At 41.1% G+C, this 27,711-nt stretch overlaps 2 protein-coding genes across 14 annotated transcripts; one reads left to right on the plus strand and one right to left on the minus strand.

Annotated features, from left to right (window-relative positions):
• Nucleotides 1-3,125: 3,125 nt before the first annotated feature.
• On the plus strand, nucleotides 3,126-5,682 carry LOC137134060 (uncharacterized). Its single transcript, XM_067518477.1, has 2 exons — nucleotides 3,126-4,624; nucleotides 5,439-5,682. Exons 1-2 carry the CDS (start codon nucleotides 3,675-3,677, stop codon nucleotides 5,674-5,676), a joined length of 1,188 nt encoding a protein of 395 aa, XP_067374578.1. The 5' UTR covers nucleotides 3,126-3,674; the 3' UTR covers nucleotides 5,677-5,682.
• Nucleotides 5,683-5,803: 121 nt separating this feature from the next.
• Nucleotides 5,804-27,656, minus strand: mapk9 (mitogen-activated protein kinase 9). 13 transcript variants are annotated; one of them, XM_067518473.1, is made up of 12 exons: nucleotides 27,476-27,656; nucleotides 21,483-21,629; nucleotides 20,023-20,152; nucleotides 19,557-19,615; nucleotides 19,104-19,242; nucleotides 15,195-15,360; nucleotides 13,164-13,235; nucleotides 12,396-12,578; nucleotides 8,673-8,797; nucleotides 8,517-8,568; nucleotides 7,962-8,033; nucleotides 5,804-7,725 (listed from the first exon to the last, which is right to left on the minus strand). In XM_067518473.1, the coding sequence occupies exons 2-12, from the start codon at nucleotides 21,596-21,598 to the stop codon at nucleotides 7,586-7,588; spliced, it is 1,254 nt and encodes a 417-aa protein (XP_067374574.1). In that variant the 5' UTR covers nucleotides 21,599-21,629; nucleotides 27,476-27,656; the 3' UTR covers nucleotides 5,804-7,585. The 13 variants fall into 13 exon arrangements, 9 of the variants coding, with proteins under 9 accessions (XP_067374574.1, XP_067374572.1, XP_067374571.1 ...); XM_067518471.1 differs by lacking the exon at nucleotides 13,164-13,235 and adding an exon at nucleotides 14,208-14,279 and having other exon boundaries at nucleotides 8,517-8,580; XM_067518470.1 differs by having other exon boundaries at nucleotides 8,517-8,580; nucleotides 27,476-27,655.
• Nucleotides 27,657-27,711: the final 55 nt, after the last annotated feature.

Genomic DNA, 27,711 nt, shown 5'->3' on the forward strand with positions numbered 1-27,711 from the left:
CAGTGGGATTTAAAGTTGCATACGTACATATAGTTTCTATAAAACAATGTTCCCATAGCAATTCTGAAAATCTGTCAAAATGTGTGATACTCAAGAAGTCCTGCAAATAAACATATACTGTTGTATAATTGGTTACATATTGGTTATATTCCATGGCTGCCTCTAGTGATGTCACCAAGACCTATTTAATCACAATATTAATGATCTGAGCTATAATGAACTGTATGTGGACACTAATAAGCAGGCAAGAACATTACACTAATAATATGTCAAGGCTTTTAATTGAGAATGCACAGAATGTAGTGGAGAGACAGTTTAAAATGCAATAGAATCCAATTTAGCATGGCAGCAACATAACCTTCCCACACATGGATACCAATGACGCACATCTGCAGTGTATAGGTCTATGAAAAAGTGAGAGAGCAGCACTGGGTACACATGTAACAGCCTCTTGTTGCTTGAAGACACCTCGTTCGTGTTCTCAAATAATCTACTGTGGTGAATAAAACCTTGAAATGGATGTGTGGCAGAGACACTTCATGACATGAAGAGTCATGACTCAATGTGGTCTGGATTAAATTTGTTTGAAAACAAATGAAAAATGAACCTTGAACAAGAGATATTGGTGACAGAAGCTGAATAACCAGTCAAACAACAGAGGGCTCTTCACAATCACTAAACAGTGTGCATTTATCCAGTAGATATTCAGATTTTAAGAGATTAGTCCCAAGGAGCATTAAAGCTAATCCACAAGTCCATTGAGATCAACCAACACCTATAAGATGTGTTAAAGGTGCAAATAAATAAGTATAAATATACTCAATGTCAGCCCAAGGTCTTTTTATAGAAATCATGCAAAACTAACTAGGTGTAAAGTTCAATTTTTTTTTATTCAGGCATAATCCATTTGCATTATGGGAAATGTAGCAGCCAGAGTGAGTAAAAATCATACAAGAAATAAAAGCAGAGACACACTGGCCTCTGTTGCACAAATGTCATTTTAAAATCTGTCTCTTATGTGCTTCCAAAGGTACAGAAGTGTAAGGCTACAAAAACGTACATTTTAAAATTAAGTATAGCTCACTTTGTTATTATTGTTTGCGCACCCTTGAAAAGATTTCCAATTAATGCCTTTTTAGAAATAATGTAACAATAATAAGAGAATCTAACAATGTATAAAAGAAAAAGAGGGGTAAATTTTTTTCTTTATTTACTCAGGTTTTCAACATAGAATTCACTAAACGTGCCTCCACAGTGTTTTTAGCAATCTTGTAACATGTGTTGGAGTTTCGTTTCCTTGGTTAAAGGCTGCTGAGCTCATTATTGAAAAGGACACCCCGGTTGTCTTCATAAAACACGAGTAAACAGCAAAGAAACTGTAAATAATCTGCTCAGGTAGCACTGCAGCTTTAAAGCACACAAACACACACAGAGAGGCTGGGGATCAGAGGAAAGAGAGGCAGGGATGTTAATCTCTCAGAAACACACCTACATGCAGGAATTTTCTTCTTATCTCTCCTCTCTCACTGACAGTTCAAGTTGGTGTCTGTCTGTTTGACATGTTGTCACTCGTGCACACAACAGTCACAGCTACACAGTTTGATACCCAGTAACGAATTTGCTGCATGGACTTTAGATCCCTCTCTGTAACCATGCAGCAGCTGGCCGCATACCATCCTTGGAAGCTTTGTCTGTTAAGTACACTGTCTCTTGATAACAAAGGCCCTTCTCAAATACTCTCTATCGAGACACTTGCTAAAATAGGCACAGAGCTCTTCCTCTCTCCATCCACACCCTCTCCCCTCCATCATCCATCCACCTTTATTATTTCGAACCAAATGGATGTGTGTTGCCATGGATTCTGTCGTCATGGCTACAAACAACTACGCAGATGTACAGGAAGTAGAGAAGGACAAAGGAGAAAGGAGGGCCGGAACAATAAAAGGTCTTGGAGGAAGCTTAACCTCTGCATGGTGGAGATCCAGCTTTGATAAAATGCAGGGTGAAGAGTAACGGGGAGAGGACAGCGAAGTTGTCAATCATTTCTTTAATGACAGATGGAGGTCAGGACAAAACCTCCGGGGGAAATGAGAGAGTGTGTGTCATTTCAGATTTCATTCTGGTGCCACTGTTGTCTCATTCTGCTTTGTGAATTTGCACAAACAGATAAAAGATTGTGATTCTTTTTCCGTCTGTGCTGCCTTGAAGGACGTGGGGTGATTTACATAGAGCAGATAAGAGTTTACATCTATCAGTGGTGAGGGTCAACAGCCTGTTTAACATGCAGAAATGATGGTTGCAGCGTGTCCCTCATTTGCGAGGCGTTGCACTAACACTGCCATGCTTGGATGGAACACTTTATTGTCATTAATATAAATCAAATCACAGCTTAAAATAAAGCCCTCAGCACATGTGGCTGAAAAACGATTGGGGAGATGTCACTTTCTGTCACTGTGCAGATGTTTGACGGGAGGTGTTTTATGGGCAAATTGCAGAAAAAAATGCCTGGACTGGTGTTTCTTCTAATTAAAAGGAAACAGTTGAAAATGGTGGCTCCATGGCAGTTGGGAGTTCTTCACTGAGCAACTAAATCATTAGTTCATCAGTAGGTCCCATCATATATTTATACAGCTCTGAAAAACTCTCAAACCAGCACAAAAAAGAAACCGTAAAAAAAATTCAAACCAAACCATGCTTATGTGAACATAATTGTTGTGAACCATCATCATCCATGTGATGGTTTTAAGATAGGCTACCCGTTAAAAGCAGGTCAACAGCTCCACCTCATGGTTTGAAAATACACCAACCCCGAAGTGTCGCCTGTGAGTGTGTGTGTCCATCTCTTTTCTTTTCTTTTCTTCTCATGCAGATTCCACTAATTATTCTACTGTCTCTTTCACATCTACACCTTGCACAAAAACTGCCTGAATTCCCCTCTTTTCTTGGGGTTAAATTTGGGTTAAATTTGGTTTCTGTCATTGGTCTGCAGTAGATTTTAAAGACATGGGGTGAACTTAGTCTGCAGTACAAGCACGTACCTTTTAACACATCTACATGGTTAATGTATAGAGATTGCATAAAAAAAAGAAGGAAAATCAACAATCCAGCTGAAGTAAAAAGCATATGTTCACTGTGTGCAGTACAAATCAGAATGGTCATATAAAACCATAGTAAAATTACAGTATTTTAAATGTTTAAGAATGTGGTTATGTTTCTTTTGCAGACTTCACTGCTCAAATATTGTGTAGGGATTATGGGGTTCACACTTTGTCCCCATGCCCACTGTCTATTTCTGTGGTTGTGGTTATGTGTGACTGTCTTTAGGAATGAGACAGACTATATTACACCCTGTTGCCTCCCTCAGAAGCAGTGCTAAAGTAACAGCTGATGTCAGTCTTGCTTAAAGACACACGCACAATCCCTGTTGGCTACGCCTTCACTACAACCTGTCTACTATTAGGCACTAGCTTCAAGTGCACAGCAGAGAGCCCTGCCAAAAGGGAGGAGGGCTCCTACACCTTCCTTTCCTCATGACACATCAGCACTTGGCAGAGAGAGGCTCCTTATCACGCTCTCAAATCCACAAACCAAGCCTTGAATCCCAGTTACAGCAGACAGAGGAGGGGAGGGCAGTTATCTAAGACTCCCAGCACACCCATGTGCTTTTCTGGATCATGGAGCTGCACTGTCTTCCTACTAAGACCCCCACATCAGCCAGCTCCTGCTCCACGGACCCCTCGTACGATAACTGCCCACCTTTTTCTCAGCGAGGGAGAGCCAAGGGAAAAGAAATGGAGAGTAAGGTTGAGTGCCCCGGCAGCCCTCTGCCTGGTCTCGCCCCAGCTGTGGCTGGGGTTCCCAAACTGGTCACAGGGGGAAGAGGGCCTGGAGTCTGGCCAGATCACAGCTACTGCAGCTGGAGAGGAGGTCTGGGAAAACAGGATTGGGAAGTCGAGCTGGGTCCCGTCACATACAAGGCAGGAGGAGAGGGAGGAGTAGAACAGGGAGGTACTTGGGGACAAGAGGACAGAGCTCATCTAATCCAGACCCCCAGTCCACCACAGAGTGAGGAGCACAGGAGTGCTCTGTCTGTGTATGATAACCTCCCCAACGGTGTCACACCTGACAGTCTCCAGGAAGTCCTTGATATGGAAACAAGCTTCCAGCAGCAGGAACAGATGGAACAAGCACAGGCCCCTAACCAGATACAGGGATTGATGGAGGATGAGGGGGTTTGTCAAGAGAAGAGCTCCTGGTCCTCCTGTAAGATCATCCTCTCTGAAAGTGGTTCCAGTAACCAGAACCAGAACCCAGATAAAGATAAGAAGCACGAAAAGGAACCTGAGCTGGACTCAGGGGCTGACCTGATGCTGCACCTGCAACTCCCAATGTCATCTGCTCAACAACATCTTACAGAAAGTTCCACCCAACTTTCACTAACAGGGTGCCAAGCCCTGTGGTCTCCAGCAGAAACCCAGGAGCCAAAGCAGTCATCCTGCGTTCCCAGAGTTCCCCCTCCCGTTCCCCTGGCAGACCCTTCTGCCAGTGCCCTTCGCAGTCTCCTCACCAGCCTCCAACAGCAGATAGTCCAGCAAAGGGAGCAGTATGAAGAAAGGATAATCAGGTAGGCGAATTTCTTTTCTTCAGCTTTTCCATTTCACATTGAACAGTCCAAATAATCACTTTATAGATATTTGGTACGCTGTATAAAAGTCCTAAAGTCACTGTGCTTAGGCTCCTGGCTACAATTTTATACTTTGAGTTCACTTACTTGCCCATGAGAATTTTCCTGGTATATTTTCAGTGCAGCAAAACACAATGTTCCCAGGCCCAGAAAACGTGTTTGAACTCAGCTGTGCAGCTCACTCAGTTGACCCCAAGCTTCTCCCCATTTCCTGTTTAGTTCATGGAGCACCAACAACTGATAAGCTTCCATAAAGGTTTCCCAAAACCTTGCTAAAAGCAATGCTTCTATTAAGTATTATGATGAAGAAATTGAGTAAGTACCCAAAGATATATTTACGAGTTTAAACGTAAAAGAATACTTTATTTTCTAATGATAAATAGCTGGTTGGTGTAAAATGGAAAAAAGAACAGCCTGTGTGGGTGACCTATAGACGTAGCTCACGGCACTGGAAAGAGAGCTAATTTTAGGGGCCACGTTGCTGACCTTGACACAACAGATATCTCCTTTATTACTGATATAGTCTCCGTCTAAGAACTGAGAACAGGAACTGGTGTCTTTTGCTTGACACAGAGGATATGGAAATAGTTGTATATCTATATCTAGTTATGTATCTAAAGCCAACTTACCCTCTTCGACCATATCATGCACGAAGGCCCAAACCTATCAAAATTCAACAACCAAATTGAATTTTAGATTGACAAACTATTGACCTCTCCTTTTCTCCCTTCTTCATCATGTCTTACAACATCAGTCTAGAGCAGAGAAATGAAGAACTGCAGGTTAAGGTTGTGCGGCTGAAAACAAACCTCATACAGCAGCGACACTGGTACCAGGTGGTCCAGGCTAAGATTGTGGAGTCGGAAAGGACCCGGGCTGATGCAGAACTACGCAATGCAATGCTGCAGAGAGAGATGGAGCAGTTCTTTGACACATTCGGAGAGCTGAACAATGAGGCCAAGAAAACAGAATATATTGTTAAGAGCTTTTGAAGTTTGTTTTTAAATTGTAAGGGGGAAAAAAAGGCACAAGACGTTGTATAGCAGTTTGTCACTTCCCAGACAGAACTTATTTCTGTGTGAAAAAAAAATCATTATAAACAAAAGAGCAATGCTGAAATAAATTCAATCACCGATGTCCACTTTATTTTTGGGTATGGGCAAAAGATGCTGGCTAAGCAATAATATTGTGGTCTTGCCATTACACTGGACAACTGACAATAAAAGCAGAAACTGAACAAAAATGTGAGATGTACAGTGTATACAAGGAAGCATTTAACATGGTAAACACACAAGCTATTCTTCTTAGCACATAAGATGTTTGAGAGAGGTTTCTCCTCAGGTCATTTAAGGCATGACTAAAAGAATAAGGTCGTGGATTTTAAAAGGAAAATATAGTGTAAAACATAGTACTCATAAGTACTCAGTGACTCCGTAGTGTCCATCATACTGTGCAATCAGTGCTGCAAGAAGCAGCTCAACAGTTTACATCCGAGGTTCATCTTAGAGTTCAATCTTGAGTTGAGTCCAGCATGTCTTTCAGGACTAGACAGTCACAAATGCATTTTAAAGCACAATGTGTCGGCTCCTTGTTCCTGTGCCAACTTCGTCCATAGTTTGCCTTCACAGATGCGTGACTGCTGTCTTTAAGGATGATTTAAAAGAGATAATGAAGAGTGCTGCCCAGCACATTTTGATGACACATACACACACAGACTTACAATGAAAAACATAAAACATTAAAATTTCAACCAGGTTTTAAAACCAGGAACATCAAGGTACTGCAAGTCAAAGATCTTACCTGAATGGAAGAACTACAGTATCTTATACGGTGTGTTATTCATGCAATTTCAACACCATTATTTGTGTTTTACTGCCTTTACATGTGTTCTACAAGATGTCTAAGTAATGATAAAATTTGTTACTGTCCAAGTGTTGATGGAATGGTTTGGAAAAGGAGCAGCACATGCACTTATTTGTCCAGGAAATGTTTAGACAAAGGGTTTGATTTTCATGAGCTTGATATGAGTGTGTGCAACGTTTTGCAAGGTACACAATAATAAACACTGCATGTGTATTTCTGCCTCTTCAAAATGTACAGGAGTTCGATGTTCTTTTGATATACACCTTGACAGTGAGTACCTAGTGTCAAATGAGGGTGACTGTAATATATAGTTCTACAGATAACCTTATTAACAAAACAAGCACACCTAATCTTATTGTAATGAAAAGGTCTACTGCCACAGTAAGTGCCAGATTTTAACATCTTTACATACAGTACATTATTAGGAAACAAAACACTACAACCACAGCTTCCCCTTGCTGTCACAAGTAAAAGCTCAAGATCCACATCACTCAAGCCAATTAGTTTAACTGTGCAGAAAGCACCACTATGGAGGTCTGCAATACTGCAATCTACTTTAATGATGAAGCAAACTTTGGATTAGCGTTTGATCATCAGTTGAGCATCAGATGTTTAAGGCGACTGACTTATGATAAGCTTTTGTTCTTAAGGGTATTACATGCATGAGAGCAGCTGGCAGCTAATTTGATGGCAATAACCTCTTGTCTCAAGTTAATATTAGCTAAAAAATAAAACTATTAATTAAAATAAAGCTCAAACAAAGATAAAGCTTTGACCCCACAAATAGCATAGATAGCTTTGACCAATAGGTAGCACTCCAAAACACAGTTTGAAGTTGAAAAGGACCAACAAGATCCACCAAATTACATAGGGATATAAAATAGAAAAATATACCTGTTCATTGAGGTTAAACCAAATTCAAAAACAGGAAGGGAGGGAGTAAACAGAAGTAACAAAAAGTTGAATGTTGAATAGACATTTGGATGTTTATAATGGGAAAATGGGGGCATGAGGCAGACACATGTAGCCATGAACTGTTCACTGACTCTCGTCCAGCGGTCCTGTCAGTGTGTCGATGCTGCTGCTATCTGTGTCCGAGGCCAAAGTATGCTCTGTGGACATGGATGAGATGTCGTTGGCTGAGGAGGACTGGGAGGCTGAACCTGACACCACATCTGCTACTATACATGACGCACACAATAGAGAGAACCACAGGATAAAAAGCTTAGGCAGTTCTACACACAAATATAATAGTTAGACTTAATACAGTGCATTTCTTATACATTTTTAGTGGGATAGATTGCACATTTCAGAAAACTAGTCTAAAGCTGAAGCTAGTAACAACACTCTTTATAGCACTTTAGTATGAATAGAAATGCAGCTGATAATGAATGAAGATGGTGCCTGCATATACCTGAGCACTCCTCTTTCAGCAGGCCATTCTTGTTCCTCTCTTCCCAGTCAATCACCTCTTCGTAAATGAGTTCTATGGATTAACAGAAAACGTTGAGTCCCAACACTGTTTATCATACAGATACAGAATAATCTACGTCATGAGTTCATAGCTAACAGCTTTAGGGCAGGAACATAATGTAATCTAAAAATAATCTATTGTAAAACTGTCCCTCTATTTTTGTCTTCCTGCCACAACTGCACACAGCTGTGACAAGGGAAGCAGGACTATTCCTCAGACACAGTGCACTCTTACAGTGTTTCCATATTTCCACAGAAGTCTACACCACATGGCTTGCTGTTATTGGATCTTTGTGTGATCCAATGATCCAAGTTTTATTTGTATCAAACTCAAACAGCAACACTGTCCTGACCTCTGGACCTTTTTAAAAAACAAATCCAAATATACAGTAATAATAGAAGAAAGTAAATCTAGATAAAGCTCCCTGTACCTTTAATTAAATTGTAAGTGACGCTGCACTGCTAACGTGATTATCTAGAGGGCAGTGCATCCTACCTTTCCACTGCTCAATTGTGTGCTCTCTCTCTTCCAACTGCTTATCTGAAATCTGAGGAGGAGGCTGTGAAACAAACAAATATATACATAACAGCAAAGTTACACACAGCCAAGAGTTACCCTACTGAACTGTCTCATGTAGGACAATCGCCTCACCGCATCAGCCTCTCCTGGGTCGTACCACACATGAATGTAGGGGTGATTGAGGGCTTCTTCTACGGAGATGCGGCATTCAGGATCAATGACCAGCATTTTGGAGAGCAAATCCCGTGCTTGACCCGCTGTTATAGCAACAGAGGAAGGTCAGTGTTACTATGGAAACAGGGCAATGACCTTAGTTCATTTGAGTCTTCATGAGAACTGATTACTTCCTCCTGTACTGGTATCATCTTTGGGAATGTCAAAACTTGTTCTCTTATTTCAGTGATGTGATTACTAGCTCCTAATCCCACTGCATGATTGTTCTCTTAACTACTTGTGCAAGAGGTCCAGTTTTTAACATTTAGGTCCCTGAACATTAGTTTGGAAATGTCCTTTTAAATCAATCAAAAGCAGACTAATGTTTCTGCATCATAGATGCCTCTTTTTACTAAAATTTCTATATTGTACATATACATACATACATACAGGTCTGTGTTATTGGCAAGAGATCTTCTTCTTTTCCTTTCGGCTGCTCCCTTTCAGGGGTCGCCACAGCGAATCATGTGCCTCCATCTAAGTCTGTCCTCTGCATCCTCTTCACTCACACCAACTAACTTCATGTCCTCCCTCACTACATCCATAAATCTCCTCTTTGGTCTTCCTCTAGACCTCCTGCCTGGCAGCTCCAACGTCAGCATCCTTCTACCGATATATTCACAGTTTCTCCTCTGAACATGTCCAAACCACCTCAATCTGGCCTCTCTGACTTTATCTCCAAAACATCTAACATGAGCTGTCCCTCTGATGTACTCATTCCTGATCCTGTCCATCCTCGTCACTCCCAAAGAGAACCTCAACATCTTAAGCTCTGCAACCTCCAGCTCTGCCTCCTGTCTTTTCTTCAGTGCAACAGTCTCTAAGCCGAACAACATTGCTGGTCTCACCACCGTCTTGACCGTCTCGTCACCGTCACCTGACACTTTTCTCCACCCGTTCCAACCTGCCTGCACTCGCCTCTTCACCTCTTTTCCACACTCACCGTTGCTCTGAACCGTTGACCCTAAATACTTAAAGTCCAGCACCTTCTTCACCTCTGCTCCCTGTAACCTCACCATTCCACCTGGGTCCCTCTCATTGACACACATGTATTCTGTCTTGCTGCGGCTAAGCTTCATTCCTCTGTTTTCCAGAGCAGACCTCCACTTCTCTAGATTTTCCTCCACCTGCTCCCTGCTCTCACTACAAATAACAATGTCATCTGCAAACATCATAGTCCAGGGAGATTCTTGTCTAACCTCATCTGTCAGTCTGTCCATCACCAGAGCAAACAAGAAGGGGCTCAAAGCCGATCCTTGATGCAGACCCACCTCCACCTTGAACTCCTCTGTCACACCTACAGCACACCTCACCACTGTCTTACAGCTCTCATACATGTCCTGCACCACTCTAACATACTTCTCTGCCACTCCAGACGTCCTCATACAATACCACAGCTCCTCTCTCGGCACCCTGTCATACGCTTTTTCTAAATCTACGAAGACACAATGCAACTCCCTATGACCCTCTCTGTACTTCTCCATCAGCGTCCTCAAAGCAAATACTGCATCTGTTGTACTCTTTCTAGGCATGAAACCATATTGCTGCTCACAAATGTTCACCTCTGCCCTTAGGCGAGCTTCCACTACTCTTTCCCACAACTTCATTGTGTGACTCATCAGCTTTATTCCTCTGTAGTTGCCACAGCTCTGCGCATCTCCCTTGTTCTTAAAAATTGGTACCAGTACACTTTACCTCCAGTCCTCTGGCATCCTCTCACTCTCCAAGATTTTGTTAAACAAACTAGTCAAAAACTCTACTGCCACCTCTCCTAGACACTTCCATACCTCCACAGGTATGTCATCAGGACCAACTGCCTTTCCACTCTTCAATGTCCTCCTCACTTCACTCTTACTAATCTTTGCTACTTCCTGCTTCACAACAGTCACCTCTTCTACTCTTCGTTCCCTTTCATTTTCCTCGTTCATCAACTCTTCAAAGTACTCCTTCCATCTTCCCATCACACTACTGGCACCTGTCAATACATTTCCATCCTTATCTTTAATCACCCTAACCTGCTGCACATCCTTTCCATCTCTATCTCTTTGTCTGGCCAACCTGTACAAATCCACCTCTCCCTCTTTAGTGTCCAACCTAGCATACAAGTCCTCATATGCTCTTTGTTTGGCCTTTGCCACCTCTATCTTCACCTTACGCTGTATCTCCCTGTACTCCTGTCTACTCTCTTCAGTCCTCTCAGTGTCCCACTTCTTCTTAGCTAACCTCTTTCTCTGTATACACTCCTGAACTGCCTCGTTCCACCACCAAGTCTCCTTGTCCGCTTTCCTCTTTCCAGATGACACACCGAGTACCCTCCTACCTGTCTCCCTGATCAAATTAGCTGTAGTAGTCCAGTCATCTGGAAGCACCTCCAAACCACCCAGAGTCTGTCTCAGCTCCTCCCTGAAAACTAAACGACATTCTTCCTTTTTCAACTTCCACCACTTCGTCCTCTGCTCTGCCTTAGTCCTCCTTATCTTCCTCACCACCAGCATCATTTTGCACACCACCATCCTGTGTTGTCTGGCTACACTCTCCCCTACCAATGCTTTACAGTCACTCATCTCTTTCAGATTACAACGTCTACATAAGATGTAGTCTACCTGAGTGCTTCTCCCTCCGCTCTTGTACGTCACCCTATGTTCCTGCCTCTTCTGAAAGAAAGTGTTTACTACAGCCATTTCCATTCTCTTTGCAAAGTCAACCACCATCTGACCTTCTGCGTTCCTGTCCTGAACACCAAACCTGCCCATAACAGTCTCATCACCTCTGTTCCCTTCACCTACATGCCCATTGAAATCTGCACCAATGACAACTCTCTCACCTCTGGGGATGCTCTGCATCACTTCATCTAACTCACTCCAGAATTTCTCCTTCTCTTCTAACTCACATCCTACCTGTGGGGCATAACCACTCACAACATTGAACATCACCCCTTCAACTTCCAGCTTCAGGCTCATCAACCTGTCTGATACTCTTTTCACCTCTAGAACATTCCTCACAAAATCCTCTTTCAATATAACTCCTACTCCATTTCTCTTCCTATCTGACCCATGGTAAAACAACTTGAACCCTGCTCCTAAGCTTCTAGCCTTGCTACCTTTCCACCTGGTCTCCTGGACACACAGTATGTCCACCTTCCTTCTCTGCATCATGTCGATCAACTCCCTAGCCTTCCCTGTCATAGTACCAACATTCAAAGTCCCTACTGTCAGTCCTACATTCTTAGCTTTCCTCTTCTCTCTCTGCCTACGAACACACCTTCCTCCTCTTCTTCTTCATCTTCGACCAACAGTAGTCCAATTTCCACCGGTACCCTGTAGGTCAACAGCACCGGTGGCGGTCGTTGTTAACCCGGGCCCCGACCGATCCGGTATGGAAGCCTTTGTCACGATTCGCATGTTTGATTTGGCATGTGTTTTACGTCGGATGCCCTTCCTGCCACAACCCTCTGCATTTATCCAGACTTGGGACTGGCACAAGAAGACACTGGCTTGTGCCCCCTTGCGGTTGCATTTGCCCCCTTGCGGTCTAATGCTTAGTATTGATGCTAACAATTTTCTGACCATATTTACAGTTAGACATTTAAGTATAATAGATATTTAAGTTAAACATGAATTTTTTAGTATCCAAACTTCTTACTCTTCAGTTTGTCATGTTCTGAGTCAGAAGGAAAGGCCCAGTCTGGGAAAAGCTCAGTAAAGCTGACACCGGGATACTGTGGCTTGTTCATCACATAGTTCCTCACAGTCTCCATCAGTCGGTTCATAAACTCCAGACTGGGTGTGCCCAGAACCTCAATCACCTTATTCCACTGGTCAATGTCTGGATAAAGTGCTCGTTATGGAAAAATCCAACTGCATTATGCACATGTTTGAATGTAACCAAATGCTAGGAATGTTAGAAAAGGCAAAACAATCTAAGTAGGCTCATGTCCATATGGAAATGATGACTTAACATTGCAGTAAAGTCAGATTATCCACAGATCTAACAAACAAATGATTCTAGAATCACACCGCGCTCATTCTCTGCTGCACAGGTATAAATAGACAGTGTCTGAAGATGTGACCAAACCCTTTAGAAAGTGAAAAAACCCCAATCTAAATGCAAATTACTTGATGTGAACTACTTCCATCTGACTCCCTCTATCAGTTGAGGAGATTACAGTTATTTGGACAAAAGCATCACAGCTTAATATTTGTTTAAAAGGGTTTTTAGTTAGAATGCTGCTGGAAATCTTCACAAGTTCTATTAAATGGAAAATGCTCAAAAGGCTGGAAGTGTGCAAGAAGAACCATAAGACAAGAAAAGTGTAAAGATAAACAAGAAACATTATGCTAAAAATGGGGGTTTGGTGGTGATAGATGGAAAGACGAGAGGGACAGAGACGATGAGAGCGGTGAAGGATACGGTCGGTGCCCTGGAAGATGACGCTGCCCTTTACCATCTCTCCCATGATACACCCCACTGACCAGATGTCCACTGGAAACACAAGCAAACACAAATACACACAGACACATACGGGAAAGATATGAAATAAGAATGATCACATAACAACCACATAATATAATGTACAGTTGTACAGTAAATGACATATGGAGTCTGCACAGATGAACACATGCTCCATGGTTTAAGACTGAATGAAACACTGAAATGCAGAACTCCCACATTATTTGTGGTCCATGCTCTAGATGTGCCGCAACTTATTGTTTTCATCATATTTATCTTGGGATTGAGTTTCTTCTTCTTTCTTTGTCTGGCTTGGTAACTAGACACAGCCTCTCTCCTAAGCTCTGCTTATCGGTTTTCACATCTGTTGCTCTCTCTCACTTTTCCTTTGTGTGACTGTATGTGATAGCATGAAGGATGCCGCTTGTCTCTCTTGCTGTCTCTCCCTTTCTAACTTGACTGTTTGCTTTAGTGCATTTATATGTGGAGAACAGCCATTAAATCCTCTCATCCATGTGTTTTAGTTTCTGTAAAGCTGAAAGCATTCTCTGCTGCCATAAAGGCACCGGATCACAGTAGAGCACTTAAGATCATATCTACACACACCATACATAAATTATAAGGTTTTAACTGATTACACTGTTTATTGTAGCCATGTTCCTAAAAAGGAATTATCTGAACACCTGGTTACATTTTTCTCTTTCTAATTCCACCTCTATGTGATGTTTCATGATATATTCATCAACTTATTCTTAAGAAAAATATGAACAACTCAGTTCAGTGTGTCAACAGTGTGTTGAGCTACAGCTATATGTATCACATGCCTTTAGCTAGGACTTTACCCCACTCCAGGTTTTATTGTAGCCTTGCATGGCTTTCTAGGATATGCTACTGGCACTGATATAATGGAGTAAAACTTTAAACGAAACCAGTTTCTTAAACTCTTTTTCACCCTAAAGCGCATTTCAGAAAACAACTGCAATGGACAAGAACAAGGAAGGATACAGTCCTTTCCAGGAAAGAGGATTTTGTGAGAGATCATTTGAGCCATTATGCAGCCGACCGACCACAGGTCCACTGCAGCAGAGTTGTGGCATAGCAGAACATTCACTGTCATCATCAATAAGCAATAAACCAAAACTATTAAATAGATAGAGACCAACTAATATTGGATCAAAGACTTGTGATTCTGTACAGTTTTTATAAACGAACTTCTTAACAGCTTGGACCATCTGTTTGGCTACTCAACTGCTGTATGTCAACAACTGAAATCTGCTGGACAAACCCTGCAAGAATAATACTGTTTCCAAAGGCCTCTCACACATTCCTTTTTTGAAAATCTTTTCATGCTAGTTGATTTTTAATAAAGAAAATGAGCATATAAACCAAAAATGATTGCTCTTCACTGAACTAAATTAGTTTCCAAAGTCAAATATAACTACTGTATTTTTCTCAGGTAACATAACTCTGGTTCTTTACTCACTCCCTTCACATCTAGTTCACTGTTGCTGTTTTTTGTTAAAGCTCTTAATGGTCTAGCCCAGCTCTATTTAAGTGAATTAATAGTTCTTCGCAAACATGACAGAGTACTTCCGACATCTGGTCAACTTCTTTTAGAAATTCCAAAATCCAGGTGAAAATGTGGGGTGTGCATTTGCCGTTGCTGCTCCAAAACTGTGGAACTCCTTACTACCTGACATGCGCTACATTACAGATTTGGCATGTTTTAAATCCAAGCTGAAGACACATTTGTTCAAGGTGGCTTTTGATTCTTAGTAGTGAGGACATGTTTTGTATGTTTTAAACAATTTAATCTATTTAAATACTTTTAATTTTATAATGACATAAAATTTGTTAACTGGCTAAACAAGAACACGAAGGGTTCTATGTAAGTATCATGTCTGTATTTAAGGATCTATAATTTCCCACTAATAAATATATTAAGGTTTTATTTTGTAATGTTCAGAAAAGCTTTTAAGTTATCCTTCTCACCATTTTCCTTATATTTCATTCCCAATATAACCTCTGGGGCACGGTAGTATCTGGTCACCACATAGGGGGTCATCATAAAGTTAGTACAGGCGGTCCTTGCCAGGCCAAAGTCCAAGATCTTCAGAGTGCAATCTGACTTCACCACAATATTACTGGGCTTCAGGTCCTGAGGAAACAGACAATCTATAAATCTATACAAAATATGCAAATCAATTATCCTTTAGGTATATTTTCTATACAGATAGTAGTGGGTGATTAGAATGAATTATTATGATTTATTGTGCATATAAACAGCTTTGACCAAAAGATTGCCATGCAATTTTAGAATTAAAGAAATTTTCCTTAATGAAATCAGAGTATTTGCAACCTTTTCTCGTATTCATTATTATTAATGACTGAGTAGTTCATTAAATGTTAAATTATTCAACAAATAACATAAGCTGAAAAAGTCCTGTTGTTGAAGACATCGGATATACTTGCTGTTATATAAATGATCTCGGCAGCAGGTTCAAATCACAGTGATAATTTTGGAATCTTCTTTTCCTTTCGGCTGCTCCCTTTCAGGGGTCGCCACAGCGAATCATGTGCCTCCATCTAACTCTGTCCTCTGCATCCTCTTCACTCACACCAACTAACTTCATGTCCTCCCTCACTACATCCATAAATCTCCTCTTTGGTCTTCCTCTAGACCTCCTGCCTGGCAGCTCCAACCTCAGCATCCTTTTACCAATATATTCACAGTTTCTCCTCTGAACATGTCCAAACCACCTCAATCTGGCCTCTCTGACTTTATCTCCAAAACATCTAACATGAGCTGTCCCTCTGATGTACTCATTCCTGATCCTGTCCATCCTCGTCACTCCCAAAGAGAACCTCAACATCTTAAGCTCTGCTACCTCCAGCTCTGCCTCCTGTCTTTTCTTCAGTGCCACTGTCTCTAAGCCGAACAACATCGCTGGTTTCACCACCGTCTTGAACACCTTTCCTTTCATTCTCGCTGATACTCTTTTATCACACAACACACCTGACACTTTTCTCCACCCGTTCCAACCTGCCTGCACTCGCCTCTTCACCTCTTTTCCACACTCACCGTTGCTCTGAACCGTTGACCCTAAGTACTTAAAGTCCTGCACCTTCTTCACCTCTGCTCCCTGTAACCTCACCATTCCACCTGGGTCCCTCTCATTGACACACATGTATTCTGTCTTGCTGCGGCTAAGCTTCATTCCTCTGTTTTCCAGAGCAGACCTCCACCTCTCTAGATTTTCCTCCACCTGCTCCCTGCTCTCACTACAAATAACAATGTCATCTGCAAACCTCATAGTCCAGGGAGATTCTTGTCTAACCTCATCTGTCAGTCTGTCCATCACCAGAGCAAACAAGAAGGGGCTCAAAGCCGATCCTTGATGCAGACCCACCTCCACCTTAAACTCCTCTGTCACACCTACAGCACACCTCACCACTGTCTTACAGCTCTCATACATGTCCTGCACCACTCTAACATACTTCTCTGCCACTCCAGACGTCCTCATACAATACCACAGCTCCTCTCTCGGCACCCTGTCATACGCTTTTTCTAAATCTACGAAGACACAATGCAACTCCCTATGACCCTCTCTGTACTTCTCCATCAGCGTCCTCAAAGCAAATACTGCATCTGTTGTACTCTTTCTAGGCATGAAACCATATTGCTGCTCACAAATGTTCACCTCTGCCCTTAGCCGAGCTTCCACTACTCTTTCCCACAACTTCATTGTGTGACTCATCAGCTTTATTCCTCTGTAGTTGCCACAGCTCTGCACATCTCCCTTGTTCTTAAAAATTGGTACCAGTACACTTTTCCTCCAGTCCTCTGGCATCCTCTCACTCTCCAAGATCTTGTTAAACAAACTAGTCAAAAACTCTACTGCCACCTCTCCTAGACACTTCCATACCTCCACAGGTATGTCATCAGGACCAACTGCCTTTCCGCTCTTCATCCTCTTCAATGTCCTCCTCACTTCACTCTTACTAATCTTTGCTACTTCCTGCTCCACACCAGTCACCTCTTCTACTCTTCGTTCCCTTTCATTTTCCTCGTTCATCAACTCTTCAAAGTACTCCTTCCATCTTCCCATCACACTCCTGGCACCTGTCAATACATTTCCATCCTTATCTTTAATCACCCTGCACATCCTTTCCATCTCTATCTCTTTGTCTGGCCAACCTGTACAAATCCACCTCTCCCTCTTTAGTGTCCAACCTAGCATACAAGTCCTCATATGCTCTTTGTTTGGCCTTTGCCACCTCTATCTTCACCTTACGCTGTATCTCCCTGTACTCCTGTCTACTCTCTTCAGTCCTCTCAGTGTCCCACTTCTTCTTAGCTAACCTCTTTCTCTGTATACACTCCTGAACTTCCTCATTCCACCACCAAGTCTCCTTGTCCGCTTTCCTCTTTCCAGATGACACACCGAGTACCCTCCTACCTGTCTCCCTGATCAAATTAGCTGTAGTAGTCCAGTCATCTGGAAGCACCTCCAAACCACCCAGAGTCTGTCTCAGCTCCTCCCTGAAAACTAAACGACATTCTTCCTTTTTCAACTTCCACCACTTCGTCCTCTGCTCTGCCTTAGTCCTCCTTATCTTCCTCACCACCAGCATCATTTTACACACCACCATCCTGTGTTGTCTGGCTACACTCTCCCCTACCAATGCTTTACAGTCACTGATCTCTTTCAGATTACAACGTCTACACAAGATGTAGTCTACCTGAGTGCTTCTCCCTCCGCTCTTGTACGTCACCCTATGTTCCTGCCTCTTCTGAAAGAAAGTGTTTACTACAGCCATTTCCATCCTCTTTGCAAAGTCAACCACCATCTGACCTCCTGCGTTCCTGTCCTGAACACCAAACCTGCCCATAACAGTCTCATCACCTCTGTTCCCTTCACCTACATGCCCATTGAAATCTGCACCAATGACAACACTCTCACCTCTGGGGATGCTCTGCATCACTTCATCTAACTCACTCCAGAATTTCTCCTTCTCTTCTAACTCACATCCTACCTGTGGGGCATAACCACTCACAACATTGAACATCACCCCTTCAACTTCCAGCTTCAGACTCATCAACCTGTCTGATACTCTTTTCACCTCTAGAACATTCCTCACAAAATCCTCTTTCAATATAACTCCTACTCCATTTCTCTTCCTATCTGACCCATGGTAAAACAACTTAAACCCTGTTCCTAAGCTTCTAGCCTTGCTACCTTTCCACCTGGTCTCCTGGACACACAGTATGTCCACCTTCCTTCTCTGCATCATGTCGATCAACTCCCTAGCCTTCCCTGTCATAGTACCAACATTCAAAGTCCCTACTGTCAGATCTACATTCTTAGCTTTCCTCTTCTCTCTCTGCCTACGAACACACCTTCCTCCTCTTCTTCTTCATCTTCGACAGTGATAATTTTGGAATGTTTTGGGAAAAAGAACTTACTGAGCCAGTGACTACCTACATCTACATACCTGCTATTCTTACTTTTTTCTCTGATGTGATGTCAAAATTAACCTCTTTGTGAGTGGCCATACCTTTAAACCCTGTTGTTGATCAGGGATGGCCTAAGGCTTCCCCTTTCAGCTGACCTTTTTAATTTTCTAAAAATACACACACAATGTGGGCAATAACAATGATATGCAGTCATTGTCTGGGTGTACGCTTTGTTAAAATGCAAGTATATCTGGACTTTAACATGTAAAAATGTACTCCACGGCATGTCAATACACTGTGGCACCTAATGTTGGTTGTGTTGTGTGCAACAGATCCTAATCTAACCACACCAGACACGGACATAACAAACTTGATGTTTTCAACCACAGAGAGAAGTGAAATAATGATGCTGTGCCCACAGCACAACTACACCATGTTCTTACCCTGTGGATGATGCCAGCAGAGTGTAGGTGTCTGATGCCACAGAGGATCTGGTAGAGTAGGTAGGACATCCTCTCATGGTCCAGGTCCATGTGGATCACCTGGCATAGGCTGGCATCCATCAGCTCCATCACCAGATATCTGAGAACAATGAAGAACAGTAGAGTAGGGGTAAAAAACGAGAGCATGGTTGATAGGTGCAAAAAAAGAAGAAAAAGAAGCACAAAGAGAGAGAAATAACATCATAAAGTAATGGTTATAAAGGCAAATAAGCATTTAAATATAGATAGATGTGGCACAGAGCAATACCAAATGTTGAAAACTGAATGATGCCACTAAAATGGAAGAAAGACAAACACAAAGAGATACTTGAGCTAAAATCTCTAAATCCAACTAAACCATAAAAGTGAGTTGATTATTACAGTTAAAAAAAAAAAACCTCCACTGTCACTCACAGATCCTGGAATTCCTCCAGGGATTTCTGAGGCGTGAATACATTGATCAGACGGATGATCTGCAAAGCAGAGAGACAGACCATTAGTCCACTCTGTTTCTCTTCCTTCTACATGCACTTCACTGTTAAGCGCAGCCAACTGAGGAAATACCACTAAAAGGGTTTGCTTGGATTGTCTCACTCTCAGCAAGAAACTCTATCAACACTGCAGAGAGCTGACTGTTTGTTTTCTTAAAATTGTAGCTTTTTTAATCTAACAGAAAAAGCAATTTAGGCTAAGGCTACTAGTCCAAAAACCATGTTCTTCTAAAGTCCCCTACGAAAATGTATGTGAGAGAAAAGAATACATTTTAAATCTGGCTGCCACTAGTCTGCATTATTTATATAATAAATATAGCTGTCACTGATATGGCTCTGTGATATGTGTAAACACATAAAACATTTCTTGTAAAAGATTTTAAACTTACATTTTTATGGTTGACACATTTGAGTAGTACCAGCTCCCTGTAGGCACGTTTAGCATGGGTCTGGTTCTGGAAGGGCCGACACAGCTTTTTCACTGCTACTGGTATACCAAGTACTGTATCAAGAGCAGAGCTGGTCATCCAGAGGAAGGAACAGAGATGCAAAGGTTATCAAGGAAAAAAACAAAAGCATCCTCCAGAACAAAGTTGTTGTCTTACTTACAGCACCATCAATTTGATGACAAATTAAGATGATTACCCATCTCATTTATCTTAAAATTAGCAATGCTGCTGCTCGGCTTACATTACCCAGAGCAGTTAAAGTGTTATCAGCACACATATTCCAGCCTCCAAGGAGGTTCAGTAAGACAATGGTTGAGAGCAGTCTAGAAATTCCTATTCACTATACCTCATACAACATAAAAATATTTTTAATGCATTTTGTTTAGTTTGGTTTTTGAAGTTTTACCAGCAGCACCAGCAGTTTATTGTTATTTTTCAATTCACTGCATTTTGTTACCTCAGAACTTGAGTGAAGTTCTTAAGGAAAGCTCAATAAGTACACAAAATTCAGAAGAATCATCCCGACTGTGCTCATTAAAGATAAATTCTGTTATTTCTTCTGTGCAGGTGGAAATCTTGGTCTCATTGTGGTAACAGAAATCATTGGTCCGCAAAACATTTTGAACAACATCTGTTCATTAGCATAGAATACATTTTTGCGAAATGTGTATAAGGGCAAGTAACTTTTGATATCAATATTTCACTTGATGTAAACATTATAACTTGATTGCAGAGTAAAGATAAGCTAAAAACTAGCAGCTAAATATCACTTGGTAAGACAGCTGGCCACGGTCTGCAGGACAGTGGTTCAACTCCTGTTGCCTCCTGGCTACGTCCTCAAGTGTCCTTGAGCAAAAGCGGATCCTAAAATTGCCCTGCCATGCTCGGTCCAGCATTTCAGGTATCAGTTATAATTATTTAAAGTAAACAAGAAAGCTTCAAAACCAACTATTGAAGAAGAAAAAATTGAAATTCTCAAAAATGAGGAGAACTCAAAAATGTTTAGAAATGAATATCTCTACTGCTGACAGGCAGTTCAATGTGCTGTGTAATTCAGCCATTATTTATTTTATTATTATCAAACTGGTGTCTTAAACATTTCATTTTATTACTACACCAGTACTTTTCCATCTATGAATATCTTTAGGTCTTCTAGGCCAAATGTTTACTCTCACAACAACATTGACCACCGTTATCACTGTATTTAGAAATCTGTATCTGTCACATTAATGCCTCTCAATTTTCAGTGTGCTCCTGCTTCTTTGCAAGGACTTCTCTTGCTTGTTGTGTTTTACTCCAATTATCTAATGAGCACAGCCCAGGATATTAAAAAAGAGAAAGCGAGCCCTGGGCAAGTGACACAATCAGTAAATGCTAAAAATAATAATACAGACTCTCACCAGACGATGCCCTGGGCTCCGGAGCCAATGGCACGGAGCTGCTGGTAGCGCTTGAGTACAGTGAAGGTGGAGTCTCCCACTTGCACACTGTAGAACTGGCCCTCTGCCTCACTCATCCTGCTGAACAGTCAGGACCACCAGCACTATCTGCATGGTACCAACAACACACAAACACACACAGAACGATAAACACCCATCAACTCATTTGTATACAAAATTTCCTCTCTTCATACGGCAAAGAAGAGTAGTAAAAAATTATAACACATTCGTACTCCTGTATTAGTGTTATGAGGTTTATAAACTGTTAAAAGAACTTGAAACCTTTTTCTAGTTCACCGAATCACCCAAATGATCTTCAGCGAATAGCAGTGCCTATTATGGTGCTCATGTGTCAGTCTCTGGAATCTCTCCCTTCATTTTAGCCTAGTCTAAAGCCCAGTTTGTTCATCTAACAAAGGTAATAGTGGGCTGATGTTACAGCCAAGGTTGTAAATGTTTTGGTGTATGTGTAGTTGAGAAATGAAGCAGCTGACAGCTCGAGGTTCCTGTGGCTCCTACTCCTATCTCATGCCTACACACTCATGCAGACAGTTTCAAGGCTGAACATGTTCATTTTTCTATCATCTGCATCCAGCTTTGTTACAAGTGTATATGCAAAAATTAGCACAGGCCAAGAGAATGGTAATTGATGTGCTAATAGATGTTAAAAACTTTCGATAATAATTTCTGTGTTGACATTGATTCTTCAGGCAGAAAGTAGATGACTATTATTCTTGGCCAGAATATGTGTGTGTGTGTGTGTGTGTGTGTGTGGGCGAGGACACACATTTGTGTAGCTACGCAATAGCGCACAGTCGTGGCCATTTTTCATTCCTTCAGAAAACAGCCCGCAGGTTAAATGGAGTCTGATATTTTACCCTGTTCCATTGAATAGGCAGCAAGGACACAAGCACTCACTTGTTTTCATGGTTAGAGACATAAAGTGCTAAAAAGAAAAGAAGCAGGGGAGAGTTTATGATTGAACAGAGCCAGAAAACACCTCAAGCTGTTTGAATTGTAATACTATTTAGCTTTGACACTGTGACAGCAATAAAAAGAACTGCAATAAGTGAGCTGTCTGAGTTAACTTATTAACATTATGTCTCAAATTATTAGTGTAGTTAGAAAAATCGTTTGCTTCACAATCCATGTATCATTTGTAAAGACAGACATGTGTGACTTAATAGTGATTAATTATAATGGTTGAAGGGAATCGTTTTTAGATTTTTAATAAAAGGATGTTAACATTTGTACTCTTTGGGCTGTAATAAGACAAATTATGAAATTAAAATTAAGTAATAAATCACTGAATAAAAGCTATTAATTGTTAAAGCTCTAATAATATTTTTTGTCCAAATGTTCAGTATTGTGAAAATCATCTAGAATGCAGAACAGTTACGTCACCCCTATTATTTAATCCTACAGAGTCAGTATTTTGGTTTTTTGCACTGATTTGCCCTGAATTGTTTTTTTTAAGTTAGAACACAGAGTTTTTATTCTTTCTTTAACACGCACTTTTGCTGTGTTTGCTTTGCAGATGCACAAACTACAAAAAGACAAAAGACATACTAAAAACAGTATGTCTTTAGATGTAGGTAGTGTGCATTTACAACTGTATACTTTGTCAGATGAAAAATGAATCCATCTCATCTATTTCTACTTTATTCCTGAGCATCCCTGGCCTTTTTTCCTCCTTCTTAAATGTATGTCCAACTAACTCCCCCCACTGCATCTAATGGGTGAGCTGCAAAGACCTTAACTTCTCTAACTCTTTCCATTTTCCTTGGCTTTGTCTTTCTTCATCATTCTTTTATGCCCCTGACATTCCCTCTCTGCTTCACCCTTTTCTGTTTTTCTCTGACCTCCCCTGTGGCCTACTCAAACATATCCTCAATGAGAAAATAACAGACACAAAATTTTTATATATATATATATATATATATATATATATATATATATATATACACACACACACACACACACACACACACAGGCAGAGCTTTCCCCGACTGATTACATAAATGTAAACAATGCAGAGGAAATGTGCTGACTGTTGTCAATTAGAGTAAAATAAAACTTTCCCTTGACAAGCCACATGGATTCTAAGCCACTGATCCCACACAGCATGTCAATTCCTTGTACAATAAATATTATGAAACCCCATTGCCGCTGAGAAAAGTTCATCCTCTAATCTTTTGCTGCGGTGGCTAACAGTGGTATTTTGTAATTTTTCTCCAGTATTGTTTACCTACAATTCAGGTGTACAGATTCAAAGCATATGCCTTTATTGAAAGGATGACATAAAGGAGCAATTAATAAACACCAAAATTCATTACATATCCTTCACTGGCTTCCAAGCTAGGCATGAATAATGGCTAAATGCACAGTTCACTCAGCTAAAGGCCTATAGAGACAATGACAGGAAACAAGTGAAGTTGAAGTTGAAAATTGCACACAGGCTCTAAAAGCCAGACAGACACATGGGTGGGCATCTGCTCCTTGTCTGGCCAGCAGGCTCAAAGGTATTTGTTCAAATTCAAGGAAGTATGATTAGGTGAAAGTTAATGTCCCCCTGGGAAATCTAGGCCACTGAAAGTAGACTACAAGTGGGCCACATCAGTATAGCAGCAAAGAAGAAAAGAATAAGCAACCACTCACATATTTAGTAGTGTTATGAATCAAAGCATTAATAATTTGGTTACTATCACTTTACAAACCCTCAATAATGGGAATGTAACTATATTGATGACACAGGACTTTTTTAATTCATTCAATTCTATAGTCACTAAGAACAACAAATATTAATGTACATCACTGATAATATGGCTAAAATCTTACCCCAAACTAAAATAATAATAATATTAATTGTTATTATTAAAATTTAATAAAAGGTAACTGCCATTTAAAAAGAGACAAGAGGCTGTTACATGTTTTTTCAGAGAGCACTGACATTAACCAGTCTGTTTTTCCCAAACATCATTATGGCAGCATGCAAGAGCACTTTCACTGCAAAACAATCTGTCAGAATAATAAAGATTGTTTTTCATGTAGCAGTAATTTAGCTGGTTGCTTTTTCTTGGGAACACTATTGATCCCGTTTTATTTATACATAGTGAGATAGGCAGACAAGATTTAATGGAATGAAAACTTTCATTTAATTTATAGATTAAATTGGTTTTCTTTGATTTCTTTAAAAGTTGTATAATATAGTCTCAAAAGACATTCTGCAACGGAATTTAAAAAGGACAGAAAACACAGTGGAAGGCCCAGGTGTGCAACTGCCCAAGAGGACAACTACTTATGAGTTCTCCTTGAGATACATATGCCTCATCCTTCCTGAATTAGCTGCACTGTTTAATAAAACAAGAGAGAAACCAATGTGTGCACAGACCTTTCACATAGGAGACAATTCCCCTAATAATGCTGGTAAATCATAAGAAAAGGCTACAGTGGGCCAAGATGCATAGAAAGTGGACTTTAGACAACTGGAACAAAGTGCTGCAGACTGAGGAGTCGAAGTTTGAGTTATTTGAATCCAAGCGAAGAACATATCTCAGATGGTGAGCTCATGAAAAGATCTCTAGCACCATTAGAGAAACAGGGTGGTGGAAACAGGATAATCTGGGAATGCTTAAGCAATGGTAGAATGGGAAATTTGCATTGTGTAAATCATCCTCAATCAACATGGAGCAACAACTCCATATGGAAAAGGCATCCCATTCCCTCTGGAGAATGACGGATTCAGGATAACTTAATTTTGCAGCAAGACCACTGTTCCTGGTTGTGTAAAAGAAAGTAGCTGCTGGAATACACTTGGTAATGGCTTAGCCAGCTTAATCGCCAGATCTGATCCCCATCAAGGTGGTGTGGGAGAAACCAAATCCAAGAGTTTGGGAACACTGCCCAACCAGCACAGCCCACCTTTCGGAGTTCTGAAATCACACCTAAATATCTCTAAAAAATGATCACTAGAATGCCTTTAGATTTGTCAGGCCTGCAAATTGCAGTTTTTTGATGAAAGTTTAACATGCAACTTTGATTTAACTATTACTCTGCACAGGTATGTGTGGTGGGGAAAAAACTATGCTTGTAGTGTATATGAGTAGAAGAAAATCATTCACACAGTCAAGGCTCTGCAATGTTGTAGAGATGTATGTTTGAATCGGGCACTGCAGCTCTGCATAAAGTGGAAGGAAGAATGAATGCGCCACCATATCAGAAGATTTTTAAGCAATAGCTTAAATATAAGAATAAATTATTAAATTAAATTAAATAAATATATAAGAATAAATTAAAGAAAGGTAACTCAGGGATGGTTTAAATAGGATAAAATGGATGTTTAACCATAATCTTCCCAGTCTCCAGACTTAAATATTATAGAAAACCTGTAAACAGATTTGATACAGTCTGTATGCCAGACAACCAAGAAATCTGATAAACTTGGAACAATTATGCCATGAAATATGGGGCCAAGCATAGTTGTATTTTTGCACATACCTGTGCAGAATACTAGTCAAACCAAAGTTGCATGATCATTTTTTGGAGAGGTTTAGGTGTGATTTAAGAACTTCCCAAAGGTTGGCTGTGCTGGTTGGGCAGTTTTCCCAAACTCTTGGATCCGGTTTCTTCCAACTAAAGTATTGGCTAAAATTACATCTAAAAGAATACAAATATGGCTCAGTGGGTACACAAAGAGGCTGGAGGAGATTGTAAAAGACAAAGGGGGGGGCGACATAGTATAAGAGAACATTTCATCGCATTATTATTTTTATACTGCTTAATTATTTTTGTTACTTCTGATTATTACCAATTATGGAGCTCCTGAGTTAAATGTCAAAATGCCTCAATATGACAAGACTACATGCTCCCATACATACTGCCAGTCTACTAGAAGGCTGTGACTTGGCTGATGAGTAAATTGACCTTCAACACAAGCATCCCCATCCACAATACAATCTCATAATACGGAGGACTACTGTCCAGCTCAGTCCAGTCCACCCCTTGGGGTTAGATGTGACTGTGGCTCTGAGTTGGGAGTTGGACGGGAGTGATATCAGATTAACGTGGCTTGAAGGCTCAGCGTCTCATCCTAATGTAGCAAAGTTACAAAACACACAACAGGGGCAGCTAACTACATCTAGGCTGATACTGCACTAGATCCTATATGTCTGTTGAAGCTGTAAAATCTAAATACTAAAGATTTCTTGCTTGTATTACTAAAATTATCTGATATGCATTTATGTGTGTACTAGTTGTATATGGCATAATGTTCTAGTACTGTAACCAATGCCAAATTAAATATATTCTTTGATGCTTCTGACTTAGGAAATAATCCTATACGACTATAAAAGCCTGATGTGTTGACAAGCTTAAACCTCCCTCTGAGATGCCTTGACAAACAGGGATGTACAGTAACCATAAAGGTACCTTCCATCACATCTGTACCTGTGGCTGTGGTAACCGTGGTAATGGTCTGAAAACCTGGACATATTCGGCCTAACGTTGAACAAATGTCATTCATTTGGCTAAATGTAAACGCTAGCGTTAAAGCAGTGTAACGTCAGGTCTAACGTTCAGTCAGGGAGTTATGCTTTAAACACCATATTGCCTGTAAGCTAAAAAATATATAAAGTGAGATTCTAATGTCCACATGCAGCTTGCCTACTCTGAGCTATGAAGTCACCCGTGTATGACACAGCGCAGCGGCCGCACCGCTGGCATTCGCTGGCTTGATAACGTTAACAGTTAGAAATCATCGTTTCATACAGACGAAGTCACACTGACATACGCCGGTTAGATTCACGTATAGATTAACACGTTTCAAAGTCACCGAGGCCTACACTGCTCATCTTTTCCCACTTGTCTCGGCAGCAATGCGGTAGTCGGGCCGGGGCTGAAATGAAAGCTCGAGCGGACCAACAGACTAGGCGGCAATAACAGCAAGTGAGACCTACCTTCTCCCTTCGCCGCTCCCAAGGCACTCCCATGCATCGAAAACACAGGCAAAACCCTCTCCGTCTTTCTGACACAACCGTAGACTTGGAAAAGTTTAGGCAAACGACCAACCGGAGTGTCACGACCGATGAACCACCGTTCCTTGCTAACTCCGGCGTCAGAACGGAGGAAGGCAACGCCACAACAAGCGGAGAACGACCATGCCGCTGACGTCATCACGTATCATATAGGCGCA

Source organism: Channa argus, chromosome 10 (assembly GCF_033026475.1).
Source record: "Channa argus isolate prfri chromosome 10, Channa argus male v1.0, whole genome shotgun sequence".
Lineage (NCBI taxonomy): Eukaryota > Metazoa > Chordata > Actinopteri > Anabantiformes > Channidae > Channa > Channa argus.